Source organism: Erinaceus europaeus, chromosome 14 (assembly GCF_950295315.1).
Source record: "Erinaceus europaeus chromosome 14, mEriEur2.1, whole genome shotgun sequence".
NCBI lineage: Eukaryota > Metazoa > Chordata > Mammalia > Eulipotyphla > Erinaceidae > Erinaceus > Erinaceus europaeus.
The window spans coordinates 58,902,279-58,920,711 of record NC_080175.1 but is presented as its reverse complement, the minus strand read 5'-3'; the positions used below and the strand labels follow the sequence as shown (position 1 = coordinate 58,920,711).

Sequence of the window (18,433 nt, the reverse complement as noted above, 5' to 3'; positions counted from 1 at the left end):
TCAGTTAGTCCTATTCAAGGGGAGAATGGAACAAGTAAAAGTTTATTTGTCAATTGGATTATTGACTTAAAACATTTTATAGTATAGCTTTGTTTATGTTACTTTAAGTCATCTAGATTTTTTTAAAGATTTTATTTATTTATTAATGAGAAAGATAGGAGGAGAGAGAAAGAGCCAGACATCACTCTGGCACATATGCTGCCAGGGATCGAACTCAGGACCTCATGCTTGAGAGTCTAAAGCCCTATCACTGTGCCACCTCCTGGATCACTATATTTTGTATTTTTTAAGGTACTAGGAAAACCAGCTTTAGCCTTTCTATATTCTGTGCATTGTGAGCAAAGTGCCCCATGTTAAACCATCAGTAAGAAATGGATAAAACTCTCATTCATGTTCTCTTACCAGGTGACTTTGGCTTTGTCAACTACCTATGGGCAAGCTGCCCCATCCAGCTTAATACCCTAGCCATAGTATTTAAATTTGTGATACTTAAAAAAAAAATTGTTTTCATATTGGTTATAGTTTAAATGCTAAGTAGCCAAGAGTGGCTACTGTATTGCACAGATCAAGAACATGCCCATATGCCCATTGTCTCAGAGTTCTATTGGACATTACTAGTTTGAAAAAAAAAAAAAAAGCACTAACTAAAATAGAATTGTGCAGACTTATTTTTTGTGCCGTTAGTAATAAACAGTTGTTATGTAGGTGTGTTTCTCCTATTTTCCAACTGTTGTTAATGAAAAAATAAAATCCACGGATGGAGATTTTCTTTTTGACAAGTCCTTTGCAAATTTATACATCTCCTATCAATACAAGAAGTCACTTCTGTCATGACTTTGTTAGTGATTTGAGTTTGAAATGTATTCTTTTATCATCTCTGTGAACTTTATGCTCACTAAAACTTGCTCTTTGTAATTCATTTGCTGGGTGAAACTACTTTGATCAGCTGCTTAATCCTTTTCTTAGCACACACACTAAATAAATAAATAAAATAAACATCTCTAAGCTGAAATCTGTTGTCTAAAAACCACCTGTTGTTATATCTTTCTTAAGATAGTGATTCTCAAAATGTGGAAAAGCAAGTACTGACTCCATCTGTTTATTGGCTTAGTGTGGTTGCCAATAATCCCATATGCTGCTAAGGCAGAGATATACAGTTACCCATCACTGTTAAACAACATACTGAGTACTTGAACATGACAGACTAAGTGACTCCTGGGTTAGCTAAAGTCAAGAAGAGGGGGAAGGAAATTTAGAACTACCTGTAGGCACATAGAACCATCAGTGAAATTTTTAAGAGGGAAAACCCATCTTACTGTGGACTTAGGAAGAAAAAAGGTACTGCCATTGTCCATCCACACCTTCCCCATTTCCTACTTTATTCTGGGAGGAGAAGCAGTTTGAGCATCCCCCCCATGGAGTGGCTATGGTGACAGTAGACCAAGGTGATGACTAAATCATGGCTTGACTGCTGCCACTTGTTTAAATGGAGAGTAATCTGCTCTAGGTGAGTATCAGAGCAACACTGGGACAAGCACTATTTACACCTCAGCCATTTAGCCCTGTATCATTGCACAATCCAAGTTTAATACAGATGTCTCTAACTGACATGACTGTGAACATACGGGGCACAGGTACATGAGCCCTCATGAAGGGGGACTTTTGTCCTGTTTTTCGATGATAGTGGCTTCTTGATAATTGTGGTTTTGTTTTTAATGCAGGCCCAGAAAGTGAAAAATGTAAGTACATTATTTTCCCTTTGAAAACATTTATAGACTAGAAAAAACTTGTTGGCAGTATGGATCTACACTTAGAACTGTGGTTCTGCCACCTCTACAGAGAGAGCTTTTTCTTCTACATTTTTTTTTATTATTAGAAATGGGAATCTGGCCCTCCACAAAATAATCTTTTTAATCTTAGTACAACAGAGTTAAGTGCTCTTCTCATTATGCCAACAAGTACTTAAAGTAGCACAAGATTACTTTTTAATAGGGACAGCACAAAAACATGCTAGTCTTACTTATTCTCCCTTTCTTCGCAATCAAGGTAAGATCACCAATAAACTGAAGGAAACTTCTTTAAGCCAGGCAAAATGTAAGACTCCATAAAAAAGGATTTTGAAGCAGAAATTCATAAACTGTTGCACAAATGTTGGTCATGTTTGAAGGCAATATGTTTAAAAATTTTTTTACAGCATATTAACAGCCCGGAGTAGACATTATGAAATTTCCTTGCCTTATTTAAATATCAAAAAAGAACATACAAACTCACCATTTGGAAGACCAATACTGCCAGTTCACTTAATCTGTTTTTAGTAAAAGATAAAGTAATTGCTCTCTTGGAACTTTCTAAGTCTAGTACTGATGTGTGATCTCATTTGTTACTAAGGTTGAGGTAAGCAATTAATAATACTGCTGATAATATCACATCAGCAGTATGTGTGATATTTTTTCCACCTATGGAGCATCAAATTGTGAGAGACCACTCCTTTGCTTGGGAACCAATATGTAGTTATCAAATTCAAAATGAAGTCTAATTGACAGAGTAAACATACACAAGGCGATCAGAGGATATATGGTTTTTGAGTGAAGAATAAAGCCATGTAGCATCAGTGTAGTCTACTACAAGATGGTTCAGCAGCCATCAGGAGCAGATTGCTTAGTTTACTCCCTCATCATCAACTTAGAAATGTGGTCTTCTGCAGGAGACTAGAGGTAAAAGCCAAGGATAATGACATGTTGTAAAACTCATTGTAAAACTCAGGCTTTGTGATTGGATTTTTTTAAATGCCATTTGGAATATCGTTAAGAAAAAAAAATGTCATTACTACAATGGACAGATTGAATAAATAAGCATGGAAATATGCTTTCTTTTAAAGGATGGCAATGATAGGTATGAAAAGAAAAAAAATCTACATTTGAGTGACTTGATCTGTGGGTTCGGCCAACTTTCCTAAAGTAAATTAATCATAGAGAGGTTTAAGGATAGGACTGAGGATAACTTGCCAGATGGGTTAGTGGGAGGGCTTTCAAAGTATATGAGAGTAGTATAACTATATCAGAGATAAAGGTAGAAGTAGGGGGCGGGGGAGAAAGGAAACTTGACTAGGAAGTGCTAACATTTTCGTTACAGTGTTCATACAGAAATATACTACCTATTTATGTACAATTTTTAAGATGGTACCTATCAGAAGATAGGAACTTTGAAAACACTTAACATTTACAGTTGTCTAGTAAGGTCTTTTTCTTGTTTGTGTTTTTAGTAATAATGCTCTCATGATAAAAAAAGTTATGTGAGAATCTTTGAAGGTGTTTTAGAGAAGTATTTGTAAGATACTAGTTACATTGGCCTTTATTTTATTTTATTTTATTTTATTTTATTTTATTTTATTTTTTTGCCTCCAGGGTTATTGCTGGGGCTCGGTGCCTGCACCATGAATCCACTGCTCCTGGCCTTTAATTTTTATGAAGACTTTGTGATGCAATGTTTGTTGAACCAGTTTATAAGTTCTTTATAACTTAGCTCTTTTAAAGTATCAACTCACTTACTTGCACTTAGATTCATTCTCTTTGCAAACTGCTGAGGAAAGAAATTTGTACTCAGAGCTGTATACACTTGTAAATGCAATTAAAATAGAAAAGTCATTTGGGAAAAGTCATTTGGGGTCTCTGATAATAGCAATGATTGTTTCACTTACACTAACTCAAATTGATGAGACTGAAAAAAAACAAAATCACTTCAGGAATTTACAAAGCGGCATATATTGTTGATACACATCAAGTGGGTTTCTCATTCTTTTCTAGATTAAAAGGCAGTTTGTACATGTATATAAAGTAGTTAGCGTATCTTATTTTACTTTATTTCCTCAAACTGTGTGGGATATTTTTAAATATGATTATATAACAAGATATTTTCAAAGTGAACATTAAAACTAGTCAAGTTTTAAGTTTTTAGTGAATGAACAGAACTGGATGAATAAGCTACAGTTTACATAAAACAGTCTCTTGTATATTGATCTTGCTTGGCAGACTGACTGATGCCATGGGATTTCCTTCTTTTTCTTTTTTTTTTTTTATAGGATTTCCATCTTTATAGCATTGCCAGTCATCAGTTTTTCAGACTAATGGCCCATTAAACTAAATGTAGGTATAACTTCATTGGAAGATGTCTTTAATCCTCTGAGCAGCCTGGCAAAACTTCATTGCAGGGAATTGGGCAGTAGCGAAGCAGGTTAAGCGCAGCTGACGCAAAGCACAGGGACCAGCATAAGTACCCTGGTTCCAGCCCCCGGCTCCCCACCTGCAGGGGAGTCACTTCACAAGCGGTGAAGCAGGTCTGCAGGTGTCTTTCCCCCTCTGTCTTGCCCTCCTTTCTCTATTTCTCTCTGTCCTCTCCAACAACAGCGACATCAGTAACAACAACAATAATAACTACAACAATAAAAACAAGGGCAACAAAAGGGAATAAATAAATATTAAAAATATATATTAAAAAAAACTTTATTGCAGTTCCACTAGGGAAAGATAGAAACAGGAAGGGGGAATATGGATCAACCTGCCAATGCCCAGATCTCTTATCTTTTTTGCCCCAAAAAGGAATTGGGTCCATTCCCAGAGAGGGAGAAGTGTTAGGGGAACATGACTAGCAGGTTCTGAAACCCAATTCCATCAGGACCCAGAGAGAGAAAAGAACAAATGAAAGACATTCAGAAGTAATAATAGGTGTAACTGTGACTTACAGTGGAAGAGAAGGCAGGACCATAGAAAAAATGGGGGAAAAATATTTGGAAATAGATAGGCAGTTATAGAAATAATAGGCCAGGCGGTAGCTCAGTGGGTTAAGCAAACATGGCACAAAGCACAAGGACAGGCATAAGGATCTGGGTTCGAGCTCCCTGCCCCCCACTTTTAAGGGGTCGCTTCACAGGCAGTGAAGCAGGTCTGCAGGTGTCTTTCTCTCCCCTTCTCTGCCTTCCCATCCTCTCTCAATTTCTCTCTGTCCTATCCAACAACAGCAGCAGCAATAACAACAATGATAAACAAGGGCAATGAAAGGGGGAAAAATAATAATAATAGTCAACCCATATCTGTGACCTTGATAGAATCACTGTATTTTCCAATGGAGAGAATGGAGACACAAAATTCTGGTGGTGGGAATGGTGTGGGATTGTACCCATTTTATTTTGTAATTTTGTAAATCGTGAAGTTTAAAAAAAAAATTGATTGCAGTAGATCATAAGTGATAATTGGTAATATGTTTGTGGTTTTAAAAGTACTGTATTTTTTCTTATTCACTTAGCTGATTTTTGTTGAACTCACATTATAGATTAAGTCTCTTGTACACTGAGGATACATGTACTCTAGCTATGATCCCTTTTCTTTCAAAATGTACCTTCAAGCAGGAAATAAAAGTCATTGAAAAGGCAGTTTTTGAAGTTTTACCTGATAAACTAACTGTGATGTGTTGGTTAGAAATGTCCTGTTCGGAAGAACTTAAGTGATGCTTGATGACCCAAACACTGTAGGCAGAATTGGTAACAGAGTGAAGTTGAAAGATTTGAAATCCCCCATAACCACAAAGATCTCACAAAGTCAGAGAGACAGTTGAAACCATTCACTGTATAGGAGGATTGGCTTACCAACTGTTGGCAGAGAATAGAGTAAGAGAATTCACTAATAAGTTTTTTCAAAGTTGATAAAGTAATGAGCAAGTTTCAAGTTAACTCTATCTACCTGAACAGCAGGATGGATTTTTTAAATTTGATTTATAGCATATACTAACTGCTCTTTTTGTCTTATATTTGACTTAAACTATATAATGACAAAACATTTATATATTTATCCAAATAAGCAAGGTTTGTGAACTTGCTGAAGCAGTGGATTCATGGTGCACCATGAATCCACTGCTCCTGGAGGCCATTTTTTCCCCATTTTGTTGCCCTTGTTATTGTTGGATAGGACAGAGAGAAATCAAGAGAAGAGAGGAAGACAAAGAGGGGAAGAGAAAGACAAACACCTGCAGACTCCCCTGCAGGTGGGGAGCCAGGGCTGGAACCAGGATCCTTATGCTGGTCCTTGCTTCACACCATGTGCATGTAACCCGCTGCACTACCTCCCCACCCCTGTGAACCTCCTTTCTAAATTAACTGATCTAGTTTCAAATGTATACATTGTCAGCAAGTAGAAATTTAAGGTTTTAGCATTTAAATATTCTTTTACTAGAAATCTGACCTAACTAAACAATAACTAGTAACACACACATACACCACAATCCTAGTGGCAAGTCATAAATAAAATATGTTTCAAATTCTTTTTTTTTTTTAGAATTTACTTATTTATTCATTCATGAGAGAGAGATAGGAGGAGAGAAAGAACCAGACATCACTCTGGTACATGTGCTGCTGGGGACCGAACTCGGAACCTCATGGTTGAGAATCCAATGCTTTATCCACTGCGCCACCTCCCAGAACACAAAATATGTATCAAATTCTATTCGCATTCAGCTTTATCTTTAGTGGGAGAAATAAAGCCAAGGTATTTGAGTTTACCTTATAAGAGCAGCTATTTGCATACACACGTGGTAGTAGTGTGGAGGTATGCTCTTAACCTGTGATGGCACTGGAACTGATGGAAAGAAGTCAGCTCTGGTTCTGACAGTCTTGACAGATCCCACCATTGGCTTTTAGAACAAACCAGTAGCACTTTCCTACCTGATTTAATGTCATTAGACTTCAAGTACCTCTTTATCTTGTTACTAGTCAGAATTCAGTTTATGAAACTGTTCCGACTTAAAATTTTTAAAACCCCCCCACAGCTGTGAACATCTAATTTTCAGCAGGGGGACCAAAACATAAAATGGAGAGAAGAGAGTTCAGCAAATGGTGTTGGGAAAACTGGGTCAAAACATCTAGATCAGCAAAACTGGACCACTGCTTTTCACTGTGCGCAAAAGTCAATACCAAATAGATCCAAAAAGATATGGATGTTAGGCTAGAAACCATCCGATATTTGGAGGAAAACACTGGTAAACTCTTTCTGATCGACTTTGATGACTCAAGTCTAACTGGTAAACTCTTTCTGATCTAAGCTTTAATGACTTTGATGACTCAAGTCTAACTGAAAGGAAAATGAAAACAAAAAATAAATCAGTGAGACTACATCAAACTAAAAAGATTCTGCATAGCGGAAAGAACCACCACCAAAATAGACTTCCTACAGAATGGGAGAAGATCTTCACATGATATATACATCTGATAGGGCTAATGAACAAAAACATAAAGAACTCACCAAATGCAGCAATTTAAAAAAAAAAAACTCTTAAAAAATGAAGAAAGGATATGGATAGAATCTTCACCAAAGAAGAGGTTCAAAGGGCCTACAGACATTTTAAAAAAATGCTCAGAGAGTCCGACGGTTAAGCGTACATGGCGCAAAGGCAAAGCACAAAGACTGACGGAAGGATCCCGGTTGGAGCTTCCGGCTCCCGATCTGCAGGGAAGTCGCTTCACAAGCATTGAAGCATGTGTTCAGGTGTCTTTCTCTCCCCCTCTGTCTTCCCCTCCTCTCTCCATCTCTCTTTGTCCTATCCAACAACAACAGCATCAACAACAATAAAAATAAAAAATGTTCAAAGTCACTATCAGAAATGCAAAGTATTTTTTTCTGACAACTCAGGTTTTATTTGTTTTTTTTTTTGCCTCACCAGAAGTCTCTTCTATGTATTCTCTCTTTCCAAAGCTAAGCAGATTTAAACTGATTAATTAATAATAAGCATTGATTTTCAGCTCCAGATCCCTGATCCACCTTCAACATGAAACCACTGATGTTCGTTTAAACTATATTACCTAATTTATTATTACTTAAGGCATTAATATGGTTGTATACTGAAATATGTTATACTTGAAGGTGTATTCTGTGTTTTGAGGTAGTATACCTACTCTCTACCAAAAAGTTGGAAGATAAAGTATAGTAAGAATATTTTCATTCTTTGTGTAGTGTGAATTGAAAAATTATTCTGGCTACCTAGGCAGAATGGACTTTCTTTGTATGAATAATTATATTTGTTCCAGAAGATAAAATTAAGTTGGTGCAATTTTAGCAAGTATAAAAAAATGTGAAAACATTTTAGATACTTTGATTTCCTTCAAATAAATATAAACAGTTCATTGACTTTTTGAGTGTTTTATTAGGGTGTATTTTTCTCCTGTTTTATCCACGGTAAGCACACAGCTAATAATTTAATAATGTAATTTACTATGGTTTTGTTGGGGAAAAAAATGAGGATCATTTCTCTTACTGAGTGTTAATAATAGGAATTTTTACAAGTGTGCATTTAAGGAGATTAGTAAAGAAAACGCTACAATATAAGGGTCAGGAGTCTGTAAAAATGAACCACAAAATTCAGCAGTTTTTTAATGTCCTGTGCAGTGACATGTCTCTGGAATAGGGTTAAAATTAAGTTTAAAAGGCTTTGCTTTTCTTATTCCTGAGTATTGAGTTAAGGTAAAGCAAAAATGTTTGTCCATGTTTTCTAGTATATTAATATTCTTTAACACTTTTTCTCAAGTTTACAAATTATTAGTGACTCCATGTTTTGCTAAAGTTTGTAACTCCTTTTTTTAAAAAATTTTTTTTTAATTATCTTTATTTATTATATGGAGAAAGCCAGAAATCTAGAGGGTAGGGGAAAATAGAAAGGGAGAGAGAAACCTACAGCTCTGCTTCACCACTTATGAAGCTTTCCACCTGCAGATGGGGACCGAGGGTTTGAACCCAGGTCCTTACTCATTGTAACATGTGCGCTTAACCAGGTGCACCACCACCCAGCCCCCAAGTTTGTAATTCCTTAAACATCTTCTACAAGTTAAAAATTTTTCTCAAATTTTCTGTTTTATTTTTTCTTTCCTATAGGAGTACCAAAATCCAATCTTTTACATACCAGATCACTACGGGGCCATAAAGACTGCTTTGAAAAATATCATTTGATTGCAAATCAGGACTGCCCTCAATCGAAGCTTTCCAAAAGTACCTATGAAGAAGTTAAAACTATCTTGAGTAAGAAGATAAACTGGATTGTACAGTATGCACAAAATAAGGATCTGGATGCTGATTCTGAATGTCCCAAAAGTGCCCAGCATCACCTATTTAATTTCCGACATAAGCCAGATAAAATGTTACTCCCACAGTGTGACTCCCAAGTACCAAAGTATTCTGCAAAATGGGTAGATGCAAATACAGGTGGCCTCCCAAACTGTACACAAAGAATTTTGGAACAGAGGGAAGCTACAGACTTTGGACTTTCTGTGTTACAAAATTCAGGTGCCACTTTATGTCATAATAGTGTATTGTGGCCTCATGGTCACAGCCAAGCACAGAAAAAAGAAGCTGTTGTCTCAAGCCCAGAGACTAATGTCCAGACCCAGTATCAACATTACAGCAGAGAGGAGTGTAAGTAAAAGAGGGAGAAAGGTAAAAGTGGTAAAGGGTGGGTGGGAGGGGGTTCTTGTTTAGTTTTGTTTTCATAGATGTGTGATGTCAGTAGCTTTGGTATTAAATTATTGCTTTGGTAAATGCAGTAATTAAATGACAACCCTAGCCATGGGGAAAAAAGGATATCCTAAAATGCTCCATCAGTTCTCTGTAAAGAGACCTTCCTGTGCTTTGAAGTTCTACAATTCCATCCTTTTTTTTTTCACTTTTAATTATTAAACTGAACCAGAATCAACATACTTAATAGGAAGGTTCAGGGTTCATATGGTCTAGAAATAACAGTCTCAACTGTTGGCTAATGCTATTGCATTGTTAATCCCTACAAGACTCATTGACTAAAGATGGCATTTCAAAGGAAAAAAATCTGATATTTTGCTAATGTCCAAAGATAATATGTGCTCTTATTTTGATACTAAAAAAAAAAAAAAGTGACTCATTCAGTCTGCTTCTATTTCTATAGAAATTCACAGGAGCTACAGTCATAATTAGCATAAAATTAAACGATTCTAGAGCTAGACAGATCTTGGGTATATTTTTATACAACTTAATTCTTCATGAGAGGTTATATAACTTTTTAAAGAAATTTAATTGTCTACTATTTCCACAATACTTTAAAGTAATGTTTTTCACACTGTGCATATCATAGACCATATGGTACATAAGCAAAATCAGCTTGATGAGTAGAGGTCCATACCATTTTTCAAGAACTAAAGCAGAATAACAGGTCAGTGGACCTCTGGGCACAACATTGTGTTTGCCTTGGTGAACCATTTAACTCAGATGAAGGTAGACTGATACTGATATAAAAATGGACTGTGGTCAGAATTTGAAAACTCTTCAAGTGTAAGAATTAATGAAGCCTAGAGTGTTGCTGACTGTTACTTAGGGAGATAAGTACAAACCCATTTTTTAAAACAGGATATTGTGTTAGTGCTATAGGCATATTGCATAGGTTGTTGTGGTAATTATGAATGTATTTTCATGTTTCAGTGACTTCGATGACTCTCGGTGAGGTAAAGCAACTGAATACAAAGCTCCAACAGCAAATACAGGGTAAAGAATGAATCTGCCTCAATATTTTTTGGATATTAAAATTTTAATGCAAAAAAATTCCCTATGATAGACCATTAGATTCATCTACATACAAATTTGAAAATGGAACTGAAACCTGTTGTAGATTGTAAAGCATATAAAACAAGAAAATATCTTTCTTGAACCACAAGGGAATCCGGGGCACTTTTTTTTGTTTGTTTGTTTGTTTTTAATGTGAAAATGGATAGTATGTTAATCTCTGCCTCTTACTAACATTTTACTGATGTGAGGGTATGCTCCCCAACAGCACATAGTAGTAGCCCTTTAACCCCATTTTCTTCTTCTCCTATTCCTTCTACTCCCTCTCCCCCTTATTTTTCTCTTTCCCTTTCCTTTCCCCTACTTTTCACCTCCCCATTTCCTTCCCCCTTTCCCTTCCCCTTGTCTCTCTTTTTTTTTTTTAATTAGTAATTTAATAATGATTGACAAGGTTGTGGAATGAGAAGGGTACAGTTCCATATAATTGCCACCACCAAAGTTCTGTATCCCATCCTATTCATTGGAAAGGTTCCCTATTCTTTATCCTTCTGGGAGTATGAACCAAAAATCTTTATGAGGTACAGAAGATGGGAGGTCTGGCTTCTGTAATTGCTTCTCTGCTGGACATGCATGTTGATAGGTTGACTCATACCCCCCCACCTCTTTCTATCTTTCCCTAGTGGGGTAGGGCTCTGGGGCTCCTCTTCTTTTTAACACAGTAATTTCAATCACAGAAGTAATAAGTATTCGGGCAGGGGTAGTTAGCATAATGCTTTTGCAGAGATTCTCATGCCTGAGACTCCAAAGTCCCAGGTTCAATCCCCTATGACACCTTAAGCCAGAGCTAGGTAGTTCTCTGGTAAAATATATATATTGAAAATATAGTTTAGCAAACCCTTTGACCTGTTTTTATCAGCTTTAACTACTGTCAGAAGCACAACTAATTTTCCTTCATCTCTACTTGGATTATGTCTGTTCCCCCTAGCACCCCCATTTCCAGAATGGATCGTTTTGAAATAAATAAAATCCAAGACAACATATTATTTTGTACATAAATGCATTAGACTTATCTTTAAACACCCCCCACACACACACACACACAATAATCATACCACATCTAAAAAATACCAGCTGGTAATTTTTATTTCTTTCCAAGGCCCTGTTATAGAAACTCAGCTGATAATTTCTCAACATCAAATGCTAACACTACTAACACTAATAGTAGTGCTCAGATATTGCCCCCCCTCCAATTAATTTGACTCTTAGGTGAGGGAGTTCAATTGTTTAATAGAGGCCATGCATGCAGTCAGTTGCTGCATTACTAATTATAAAGATTCAAACTCCTATCTCCTTTACTTCGAAGCTAGTAATCTCATGACCACACAGCTTCCTAGAATGATAAAATAGCAGCAATAGAATTAACAGTTTATATTTATAACTACTTATTCTTTATTAAGTACTTTGTAAGTGTGATCTCATGTAATCCTCAAGGTAGTTTTGTGATGTTTTCACTTTTATTATTAAGATTATAACAGAAGGAAATTTAAAACATAGACTAAGTGACTTGACTGAGACATGTAAGAGAAGTAAGTAGGCTTCAAATTTTCAAGTAATCTTAATTCTATAGGTTCTTAGACTTGGGTACTAATGGGCATTTGTTTTCCATAAGTCTTATAGAGGTTAATTTAACCTGTTTATATATTTGAAATGAAAAAGGTGTTTCAGCTGAAGTCATAACCACAATTTCTGCTATGTGTCTGTAAAATCATTGCTTAAGGCTTTCAGGTTTTATTTAATGGAGAAGAACAACACAATACTCAGTTGCCTATGCAAAATACACAACTTGCTAAGATCAAAAGATAGTAAGGGCCATAGGAATAGCATAATGTTTATGAAAAAGACTTTCATGTGTGAAGCCCCTAAGTCCCAACTTCAATCTCTTGCATCACCATAACCCAGAACTGAGCAGTGATATGAGAAGGAAGGAGGGGAGAAAGGGGAGTCAGAGAAAAAGGAAGAGCAATGAGGCAGGGATTTCCTTGTTGTCAAACTGCATACTGAAAAATGAAATTGCTTTATAAACCTTTACAGAAGTTTTTGAAGAGTTATCACATCAAGTGCAAGAAAAAGATTCTTTGGCCTCAGAGCTCCATGTTCGCCATGTTGCCATCGAACAGCTTCTCAAGAACCATTCCAAGTTACCATGTTTGCAAGTGGGGCGAGCAGGAATGAAGTCACATCTATCCATAAACCACTGAACTAAATTTAGACTTGCTTCCTCTGCCCTACCGTGTTTTGGCATATTAGACATGCAAGCTTTGAAGAAGCTAAAGAAAATGATGGTCCATTTTTATATGATCATTAAATTTGCAAATCTTAAAAGGATGTTGTACATCTTTGTCAAATAAAGCAGATCATTATACTCTAGTCTTCTAGGGTTAATCATTTTGATTCATTTGGGGAATTTTTTCCCCATAATTACTAAATGGCCCTCCCTAACTTTTACATGTGACTGCTTAAATATACTGTTACAGTGTAAAGTTATTAAACATTTTCATGTAATTCACCAGCCTAAAATAATAGAAGGTTAACAAGCTCCTTAGATTAATCTGAACTACTAAAGATATCTTTTAAGAAGGAAGTTGAATTTATAACATCACCTCTTATTTATTGTGAGCAATATTTTAATATGAAATTTTATATATAAATGCTATTTTGGCTACCTTTCCATCCTCTTTATAAATATGTATTTGAATGACTGTATACATTAACACCTCATGTGTGAAAATGGCCACCCATATTTTAGATTGCTGCATTTTATTCTTTTAGTACAGTTTTTATAAATATTATCTTGTTTTCCAAAGATGAATGTATTTTGGAATAGAAATCTTGTTGAATTGTTTTAACCTCAACTCCAAGATGAATTGATAACTTTTTAAAGGAAGTATTCCAGAAAATAACATTATTTTTTTTCTAATAAATGCAGCAGTTCTTGGTTTGGGAAGAAAATCTTAATCTAGTTTTTTGTACTCTACTTCATTCATTGTTACTTTTATCTTAAAGAGTCAAATGTGTTAGAATTTGAATGGAGTAAGCCAAACATCACTTGTAAGTTAAATGTAGTATCTGTCTTCAAAAGGAGTATGCTATAAAATTGTTGTCCTGTCTTTGAAATATAAATTCATGCTATGTGCTACTTTGGATCAAAAATCAAGACTCCTTAAGCTGTCCAAGTTTTGTTATCAATAACATGGACATTAGGGCCCAAAGAAAGCTTGATAAAGTATTGTTCTCATCTTCAGAATCTGGGGAGAATAAAAGATTGCTTGGCACAAGATAGTTCAAAATCATCGGCCAGCTTTTAAAAAGATATTCTTAAAAGTTGTATGTGTTGTTTCCAAAGAGTTCTTAATAGATTGTCTCACAACCAGATATACTTTTTTAAATAATGTATTATAGTAAAAGCTATAACCAATGCAGAATTTAAGTTGGCTCTAAATTCTGTTTTCAGCTGGTGCTTAGACTATATTTATGAGATAGCTCTTTTTGCTGGAAAGAATCTGTAGGGAAGGTCATTAACTTAGCATCTTCATGCATAAAGATATGAATGACTTCTGCCTTAAATTTGGGAGCTTGCCCTGGCTTGGGTCAAATTTTAGTCTTTAACAGAATAAAAAGACAACAACAACAAAAAAAAACATGATATTTGACTAAGCAAAGAAATGTCTCAATCTAGTAGAAAATAACTTTTGTAAAGCCCATGTTAAAATTTCCTGAGAGTATTAATTGGTATCTCATTCATTTTGCTTTGTTTGCTTTAAAGTATGATAGGACAGCTTTCTTGGAGAAAGCCTTTAAAGCTTCCTCATTTTCTCTCAATTCTTGAGTCATCCACAGTGAGTTCAAAGTCTAGGAGATGGGGATGCATTACCTTCATTTTGATAAGCTTTAAGTTGAATGTGTGGAATATCAAAATCTCTTTAAATTTACAAGTTAAAGACATTTCCCACTGATAGCACTTAATATCCATTTGTTACTGGGCACATTTTCAAATTTGACTTTTTAAAAATTTTTTATGCCTCTATTTGATCACTTTAGGGATAGACAAAGTTTTGAGATAGGTTGCATTTAATAAATCAGTGACAGCATATTTCTAGTGTATGAGCCATATGATGCAGTCCTGCTTGCAATACTGTTATTGACAGGTGATTTACTTTACTTCTTAAAGGATTTCTGGCAAAGATTTAACTATATAAATTTATTTGAGACAATTGAATTAGATTGTGCATGTCTTATTCAGGGACTCCGATTTATTTCATTTGTATATTCCTACTTAAGCTCTTTGGAAGAAAAGGTGCTCTTAAAAAGTCTCTATGGTGCTGGTACCCACACTAGTACTATATTCCAGTGAATATTCTGATGGAAAAAAAAAAAAGATTGAAGTATTTTGAACAAAAGCTTATCCAAGTATTTAGTGAATTTATTACATATTTCTATGTTTTTATTAAATATGCAACTATTATACATGCTAAATAAGAACAAAGGACAATAGTGGAGCTCTAACTTGGCAAAACATGAAATAACACAAGTATTCATTACACTTGGTTGTTCAGATATTAATATTTATGGGGACTTTTAGAAAAAAATGGCATACCTAATTTCAGTTTCAAAAATGGCCAGAGAGATTGCCAACTGGCCACTAAGATTTTCAGAGCTTATAGGACTAAGAAGAGTGAAGTAAAACTTTCATAATTAGGTTAAATTCAGTTTAGAAATCAAAAGTAAGTTTACCCAAACAAAATGTAAGTTTTAAAATCTGATCAGCCTGTTAATTAAAGTAAAAATAAATTTGACTGTGAGGTTATCTTCCTTTGATCCTATTAGCCAAATCTGTCTTTATAAGTACCTAAGACACCAGTGATAGAGATGCAGGGAACAAAATATTTTGTTCCATTGTGTAGTTTATTGATTGATTGATATTTAGATAGACAGAAGGTGGCTAAAGAGAGGGAGGGAGAGAGAGAAACCAGAGCACCAAAGCTTCCTTCGATGTAGTAGAGGCTGTGCTTGAACCTGAGTCAAGCACATGACAAACTCAGCACACCAGCCAAGTGAGCTGTTTTGCCAGCCCTACATAGTTCCTTAATGCACTCTATTGGAGCAAAGAGATGTTCAGTGCTTCAAATTATTTGTTCATTTCACCACAAAGTGCCCTATATATATATATATATATATTTGAGGAGTATTTTTTAAATGAGTTCATATTTGAAAGTGACTTTAGAAACATAGTTAAAAGATTCTTGTTAATGTTGAAATTTCTTGGATTATTTGTTTTTTTCATTTTACCATATTCTTCATCACTGGAAATGGCTTCAAGTACTTTCTTTTTTACTTGTATGTTTTTCTCTCTAATGTGTGTATGCACTATTGAGCATTGTCAGTTTTTACTAGGGTTTGGTTTTTTTGTTTTTAACCTTTTAATTTTGGATGTATCACTTTGGGCTTTCCTTTGTTTAGAATGAAATCTGTGTTGTGTCATAAATGTAATAACAAGGTATATATGTTTTCAACTTAAATAGAACTTCTAAAGAATAAATTATTTATTTAGTAAATAAATAATTTAGTACTCATTTGGGTTAGTAACCATAACATGACATGAAAATTTTTAAATGGTAGAGTGTAAAAATTTTAGTTTTATTTTTTTCTGGTTTATGCCAGTTAGTGTACTTAACATGTTTTTACTGCTATGCTGAAGTATGATGCTTGAGTATTTAAGTTTTTACTGAGAAGTTTAGTACTCTGCACAGTGTTTTAATCTTTTTAAATTCGACCATAAACAAATACAGCTAATTTTGTTTTGGTGTTTAATTGCAGTGCTTTAGGTTGGTGAAACTGATTATTTGAGGAAGCTTGTGGAAATCAGTAAGAAATCAAACCCTCAAGCAGATTACTTGCCACCAAAGTTTTATGGTGTTGGAAAGTTTACTTGCCAGAATAATAACCACATTGTGATAGGGGCTCTGGCACAAGTAGCTCTATCTTAGAGGAAGGTTTTTGGAATGCAGAATTTCTGTCTTGCTTCTCAGCATTTCATTCACTTCATCTTTTCATAACTGCCCTTTTTGTAATGTACGTATTAGTCACCTTGCTGTGAACCTTTTTATTTTTTTATTGCAAGTAACACATTCAGATTGTTTTTAGCATGTAGTTGGTAAGATAGCCTTCCTTTCTTTTAAATTTACATGTGGGGCCCAGGTTACAATAGCACTTTAGTGATAGTGAATGTGTTTACCATTTTAAGCTTACCAACCAAAGTGAAGAAGAAAAAAAAAAGATGGAGAATGACTATTTTCTTCCACCTTCCCTCCAAAAAAGTGTTAGTTGAACTTATTTCAATAATACATACAGGAAATTTTAGTGTGTATTTCTTCTTTCACACATGTAGAATATTTCCATCCCATTACCTCCTAAAGAGGCTTAGAAAGTGTTAGTGATGACATCTGTTAAGTGCCATTCCTACATTGAATCTATCTGTGTTAACCTTTAAATCTGAGCAGCAAATCTGTGGTCATTGAACTTGTGTTGGTGTTTAAAATATGCTTTGCAAAATTATACTAAGGTGGTCAGAAAAAGAAAATAAAACTGCAGTTATGTTTTGAAGAAGTTTGCAACATTATTTGGCTTAAACTTTAAAACTGCAATAATTTGTATATTTGTATTGCTCTACTTTGAAACTATACATGTGCTTACCTGCTATTTTTAATTTTACAACAATAAAATAAATATTTTGTTATCCGTTAGCTTCCATTGATATTTTAAGAGTATATATAGTTATTATCTAACAATTTCTTGTGAGAATCTTTGATACTTAATGTCTCATTTGTTCCAAAAGTCCCACAGCAGGAAATGAGACTCCTATGACTAAACAGAGGTCTATGCAATGTTTTGATGGGAGTTTAAATACAATAAATACAGAGCCAGTATGGTATTTGAGTCTAACAAATGCGTGAAACTATATAATCATCTTTTTCTGCCCCTTTCTAGTCTTTACTTCCGATTTCCTTCTACCTATTGTTATCTCCATAATTTTCATTTGTCTGCTTTAGATGTTTATATAAATATTTTATATAAATATTTTGTTATCCGTTAGCTTCCATTGATATTTTAAGAGTATATATAGTTATTATCTAACAATTCTGATTTGCTCCTGGCTTTCACTCAGCTGGATGTTTTGAAATTCATATAAGTGCAAAGATCAGCACAGTAATTCATTCTCTGATTTTTCTAACTAGTATTCCAATGCACGAATATATATATAATCATTTGCTTATTTCCTAACCTGTTGGTGGACATTAAGAGTTGCTTCCAGTTTGTAGCTAGCTAATATGAATAAAGCTGTTGTACACATTTTAAATTGACTTGAACAAATCTTAAAAATAGAAATTAATGAAATATTCAGGGTCACTTATGGTGAACATTGGGTCTGAATTAACTATTATATTACCACTATATAATTTTGTAGTAATAATTTAAGAAGTGTACCAAAGATCAGAGACAGATTAAAAACAGGAGATATTTTAGATTGAGATTATAGCAGAGGGTTTATGTAGAAAGTCTTTTGAGGCAGTAAAGGCTCTGGGTTCAATCACCAGCACTACCAGATGCCAGAGTCTTGTTAAAGGAATACACACACACACACACACATATATATATATATAATTATTAATAAAATGTTGTCTTTGAAGGTCTCTTTAAAATGTAACAGTCTACCAGATAATCTGGTGAGACCTATCCTAACACCTAAGACTACCTAGTTTCTATTTAAAATGGCACACCCTCTAACAAAAGTCAGATCCTAGATATAGGCTAAGGCC

At 34.7% G+C, this 18,433-nt stretch overlaps 1 protein-coding gene across 6 annotated transcripts in view; it reads left to right on the top strand.

Annotated features, from left to right (window-relative positions):
- Nucleotides 1-17,359, top strand: part of C14H21orf91 (chromosome 14 C21orf91 homolog) — a 35,509-nt gene extending 18,150 nt beyond the window's left edge. For all 6 annotated transcript variants that reach the window (XM_007522936.3, XM_060171946.1, XM_060171944.1 and 3 more), the window contains 3 exons: nt 8,910-9,446; nt 10,479-10,541; nt 12,651-17,359. In XM_007522936.3, coding sequence (XP_007522998.1) covers nt 8,910-9,446; nt 10,479-10,541; nt 12,651-12,817 — 767 coding nt within the window. In that variant the 3' untranslated portion in view covers nt 12,818-17,359. The remainder of the gene's footprint in view (nt 1-8,909; nt 9,447-10,478; nt 10,542-12,650) is intronic.
- The last annotated feature ends 1,074 nt before the right edge of the window (nt 17,360-18,433 follow it).